The 5,958-nt window shown below is 32.2% G+C and overlaps 1 protein-coding gene across 1 annotated transcript in view; it reads right to left on the bottom strand.

The window, feature by feature from the left end:
• LOC106466126 (potassium/sodium hyperpolarization-activated cyclic nucleotide-gated channel 2-like) overlaps window positions 1-5,958 on the bottom strand; it is a 131,124-nt gene that overhangs the window by 90,870 nt on the left and 34,296 nt on the right. Inside the window, exon 2 of the mRNA XM_013926365.2 lies at window positions 2,020-2,559. Coding sequence (XP_013781819.2) covers window positions 2,020-2,559 — 540 coding nt within the window. The remainder of the gene's footprint in view (window positions 1-2,019; window positions 2,560-5,958) is intronic.

Consider the following 5,958-nt stretch of genomic DNA (forward strand, 5'->3'; position numbering starts at 1 on the left):
ACTTCGTACTAACTAGTTTGTTACAAGAAATTTAATGGTGCTATTTCTTTTGTATTCGGTGTATTATTTAATGACGAAATTGACAATTATTGATTATTACGCCATTTTTTTGTGATAAACATACAACGATATATGCACAACAGAAATTAAATGATGTGATGAAAATGTGTTATAACGGCGCGTAGAAAGAACAACAATAAAATGGACCTACAATATTATTGAATATTTGCAAATAGTAACTATGGAGACGAGGTAATAAAATAAAAATCAAGTCGACAACAACAACAAAATTTTATAAACGAAAACATCTCGCTGAACGTTGGCTATTATATTATTTCCCTATCAATGTTCCCATCTTCATTAAAAGGCAATAAACATACAAACATAAGCACGTTTTACACATAAAAAGCGTTATGGCGGGAGACAGTCAGACCTTGCTGTCAATTCAGTATTTCCAAAAATAGTTTCTTTAAATAGTGCTAAGTGATTAAGTAACTTTTTGAATTGCAAATTACTGTTTAGTAATACGAATGATTATGCCACCCAAGAAACACCCTTTCTATGGAAAATCTTCTGACGCTTAAGAATGCAAGCAGCTCAAACAGAAGAAGAACGCAATCAAAGACTTCAAGCACAAACTGCAAGACAGGCTGCTCAAATACAGGAAGAGAATTTGGAACAACGTAAAGTTAGACTTCGAGCTTAAGCTGAAAGGCAGGCTACTCAAAGACAGCTAGAAACTGTTGAACAGCACAAAGCCAGAGTTCAATCAAAATCATCAAGGCAAGCTGGATATAGACAACAAGAAACTTCTGAACAACGTCAAACCAGACTTCAAGCACAAAAATCAAGACAACTAACTTACAGAGAGCAAGAAACAGAGGAGCATCATGATGTACGACTTCAGGCTCAAAGAACAAGACAAGCTCAAACACGATCTAATTTCAAATAAAGCTTTGTTTGATTAAATGTTTTTTTATTTCTCGCATCACAGCTTTTGTTTACTTACTGAATAATTTCCTGAAAAAAAGATACTGATCTATACATTTCAAATCTAAATTTTCACAGTGCAACGCCGGGTAACTCAGCTAGTAACATATATTTAATGACCAATTGTTTGTATTTTAGGTCTCATGAATCCCTAGTAATTAACAAGTGGAACAAAACCCTGTGTGTGGCTATTATAAATAACATATACTTAATGATCAATTGTCTGGATTTTATGTCTCATGAATGTCATCAGATGCCTGACTTACTTGACAGTGAACTGAGAAGGGGATTGATATCATTTTGGAACAGTGTTTCAATAATGTCGTAAAAATAATATTACATATATGTAATATTTTTGAATGTTGTGTGCCCTATGTAACATATATATATATATTACATATATCTAATATTTTTGAATGTTGTGTGCCCTATGTAACATATATATATATATTACATATATCTAATATTTTTGAATGTTTTGTGCCCTATGTAACATATATCTTTGCTGGTCGTTAACTACCTTCTATGCTGCAGAAACTGGGTTTATTTTTTAATGGACCTGGACATAACTACAAAGAAAAAAGCATGATAATCTTCAATTGGAAACGTATGTAATCATGACCAATACATTTTGCTTCTTAAAAGTAAACGTGAAGCTCATTGCACCATTTTTCACTACGTTATACCGGTTTAGGTATAACTTACTCATCTTTTAAAGTCTAGATGTCGTCAACATCAAGACACGTTCATTTTATTTCGAGAATAATGAAACGACAATCATAAACTACCACTGTTTTAGTTATATTTGGATGTCACTAATATATATATGGTAAGTTCCCTCTTATTTGGATTAGAATAAAACAACAGTCTGAACATGCTCTGCTTTAGTTGACCTAACCACATTACGACATGCTTTCTTTAAGTTGAAATAGCATGAAACTGCAATCAATACATTTTAAATTTACACGAAGTAGAATGGAACCGCATTTAAGATACGTTCATAACTGATAAAGTAAACAAAAGTCATACCTAAACTTAGAGCAAGGGTGGATGACCCAATGACCTGCAGCCTTCTGACGTATTCTTTCCTTCATTAGAGCTTTCTTGCTACCAAATAGTTTCATAGCCAGCTTGTTGTCAGATGGTTGGAATAAAGCCTGTAGCTGGACTCGCATAAAGGAAGACTTTACGTCTGTAAACGTTGGACCTACTTCTTCCTTGGGAGTTCCATAAAGACTGACGTCATCCTTTTCTCCGGCCCCCTCACGAGGAACGGCATTGGGAAGAGGACGATCATCTTTGTAATTAATATCAGAGGTAATGTAATCATTGACTAGAGTTTCATCATCGGTAGCAGTCACGAGGGAGTCCGTGCACGTGTTAGTGTTTTCCATACTGATTTTAATCGAGTCCTCCTTATGAAGGCTTCGCGGTGAACGGATATCTTCCTCCGAAGGTGCCCCATGGCTGACACGACCGTTTGCTAGTCGTAGACTTGGAACCCGCTCTCCTCTCCTAGCCTTGATGCTAAAGTTGGAGTCCATGCCCGCCACCTTCACCTCGGAACCCCTGCAATAATCCAAATGAACCAGAGTTATACCGCTCGAAAAAGTTCAGCAGTTTTGTGTTCATTATACGATATATGAGTTATCATTCGGGAATGAGATGATTAGATTTATTTAGGCGGGTCACAACATAATTCATTTTGAAAAAAGACATTTAACATAAGATTATATACTGTTACTTCAGAAAGTTAAAGAGGGAGTCGCAGCTTAGAAAGTAATCTACGTGTAGGAGTACTGATCGGTGAAACAATTTTAATCTACCAGAAAATCCTTCCGTGGGTATTACGCTATTGTTACATAGCTCTCCGGGTATTACACTATTGTTACATAGCTCTCCGGGTATTACGCTATTGTTACATAGCTCTCCTGCATAGGCGTGATTAATGAACTATGATATAGGAAGTCAAAAAATGAATGAATATAAAGCGCTCTCTCCCTATCATGGAAATACTATTACTGTCTTTCTTTTGTATGTTATTTGAGTATATTATGTTTCTGTTTATATTATTTGCGCAAGGGAATAAAGCTTTCGTTATAACACGTTGAACACGAACTAATATTCTGAAATTTAAGGTGATTACTGATACGATAAATTAGAAGTTTCACTGAAACAATAATACAATAGAGAATATTAACAAGATATGAATCGAATGATGTAGCTTGTTCATTACAATACACAATAATATAATGGAGAAGATTAACAAGATTGAATAGAATGATGTAGCTAGTTCATTACAACACACAATAATATAATGGAGAAGATTAACAATATATGAATCGAATGATGTAGCTTGTTCATTACAATACACAATAATATAATGGAGAAGATTAACAATATATGAATCGAATGATGTAGCTTGTTCATTACAATACACAATAATATAATGGAGAAGATTAACGAGATATGAATAGAATGATGTAGCTTGTTCATTACAATACACAATAATATAATGGAGAAGATTAACAAGATATGAATAGAATGATGTAGCTAGTTCATTACAACACACAATAATATAATGGAGAAGATTAACAATATATGAATCGAATGATGTAGCTAGTTCATTGCAATACAAAGAAGTGTCATAATGAGCTTTATCATACAGTAAAAACTTAATCTATTTTATATTAGAAGACTTTTAAAACGAATAGGCTGTCTGGATTGTATGTAGGAGTGGACGGTGTTTCGATTTCTCTCATATGGCTTCAATAAAGACACTTCCACTCTTACAATTCAGGCTGTGTGGATTGTGTGTAGCAGTGGACGGTGTTTCGATTTCTCTCATATGGCTTCAATAAAGACACTTCCACTCTTACAATCCAGGCTGTGTGGATTGTATGTAGGAGTGGACGGTGTTTCGGTTTCTCTCATATGGCTTCAATAAAGACACTTCCACTCTTACAATCCAGGCTGTGTGGATTGTGTGTAGCAATGGACGGTGTTTCGGTTTCTCTCATATGGCTTCAATAAAGACACTTCCACTCTTACAATCCCAGTGTTTCGGTTTCTCTGATATGGATTCAATAAAGACACTTCATCTCTTACAATCAAAATGTTTCGGTTTCTCTGAGATGGTACGTACACAATAAATGTTTTAAAATAATATTGCCTCCAGTCTAAAAATTAAATAAAATAAATATATTTGTTTAATAATTTACTGTATAGAGATATAACCTGTGGGAATAGGAACAGTCTTATACATTTCTATTCTTACAATCCTGGCAGTTGAAACCTTCAATACCTGTAGTTACCAAAAACAAAACTGTTATTCTTGTTACCCTTTCATTCAAACACAGTCCTCCTGTTTTTAATTCCTTCATTTATTCTTCTTTTTTAATATTTTCTCTTATTGTTCCATTTTTTATTTGAATACGATTATAGTTGCTTTCTGTATTCCAGCACATCTCAATTCTTTATTTAAACACCTCTTGTTGTGTTCTTAAATTGAACACACTTGTATTTAAGGTTAAAACGACACTCGAGTGAACTTTAAACAACACGGGTGTTAATAATGAAACATAAGGTTTAATGGTACGTACACAATAAATGTTTTAAAATAAGACTGCTGCCAGTCTAAAAAAATCAATAAAATATTGGTTTAATAATTTACTGTATAGAGATATAACCTGTGGGAATAGGAACAGTCTTATACACTCTATAACGTTGTTTCATTATTCATTAAACTACCTGTGGAAAAAGCCGTTGCATGTTTTGAGAATAAACTAAAATAAAATAATTTAAATGATTACTCTGTTGAAACACGGATTAAAAATTCATTTTTTCCAACTAGAGTAAAGTTTATAAACAGGAAGAAGGTTTGATATGGGTTTTCCATTGTCTCTGTTATTTGTGATTTATTCATAGAGACTTTTAAAACTGAAGCCTTAAATAAAGCAGAAAAGAAATCGGAAATCTGATTAAGGAATAATGGTGACACGTTTTTGATATTACAGCATGGTAAAAAGAATTTAACTGATTTTCATAATTACCTTAATAACATGACAGTTCTATTAAATGTACACACGAGGTTATGGATGTTTTAGTAAATAAAAATATGGGTAAAGTGGAAACTGTTACTTATAGAAAACCATTCGCGGTAATTATTAAAAATCATGTCATACTATAAATCTTAAAAACATCAATATTTCTTATTCTTATCAACAATAGGAAAACTATTATTTCAGCACAAACTACGAGCATAAATAGAGCATTTTAAAGTTAACTTCATATGTAAATTTGATCATGTGGTTTTTAAGTAAATTATATAGAGGTTTTAACTCTTGCAAAACATTGCACTCCTGATGATGACAAAATAAAAGATCGTTATTATTATTATAATCAGGGTTATTTTGATTGGTCAGTTTCATTCGAGTCGTGCAACGAGAAAAAACAACAACAAAAAACAAACAGGTTCTAATTTAGCAAACGAAAATTTCTCAAAGCGACATCGCTTGTATCGTCTGTTACTGGTGTCGATATTCCTATTTGATTGCAGTATTTCTAAAGTATTCGTTCGCGTTATTCGTGTTATATTTTATTTAAACACATTTCTAGTTTTATGTCTTATTTAAACACATTTGTAGTTGTTATATTTTATTTAAACATATTTGTAGTTCTTATATTTTATTTAAACATATTTGCAGTTGTTATATTTCATTTAAACACACTTGTAGTTGTTCTTTTTTATTTAAACACATTTGTAGTTATTTTATATTTAAACACATTTCTAGTTTTTATGTCTTATTTAAACACATTTGTAGTTGTTATATTTTATTTAAACACATTCGTAGTTGTTAAATTTTATTTAAACACATTGGTAGTTGTTAAATTTTATTTAAACACATTCGTAGTTGTTAAATTTTATTTAAACTACATTTGTAGTTCTTATATTTTATTTAAACTATA

This window comes from Limulus polyphemus, unplaced genomic scaffold, assembly GCF_000517525.1.
Source record: "Limulus polyphemus unplaced genomic scaffold, Limulus_polyphemus-2.1.2 Scaffold2160, whole genome shotgun sequence".
Taxonomy (NCBI): Eukaryota; Metazoa; Arthropoda; class Merostomata; order Xiphosura; family Limulidae; genus Limulus; species Limulus polyphemus.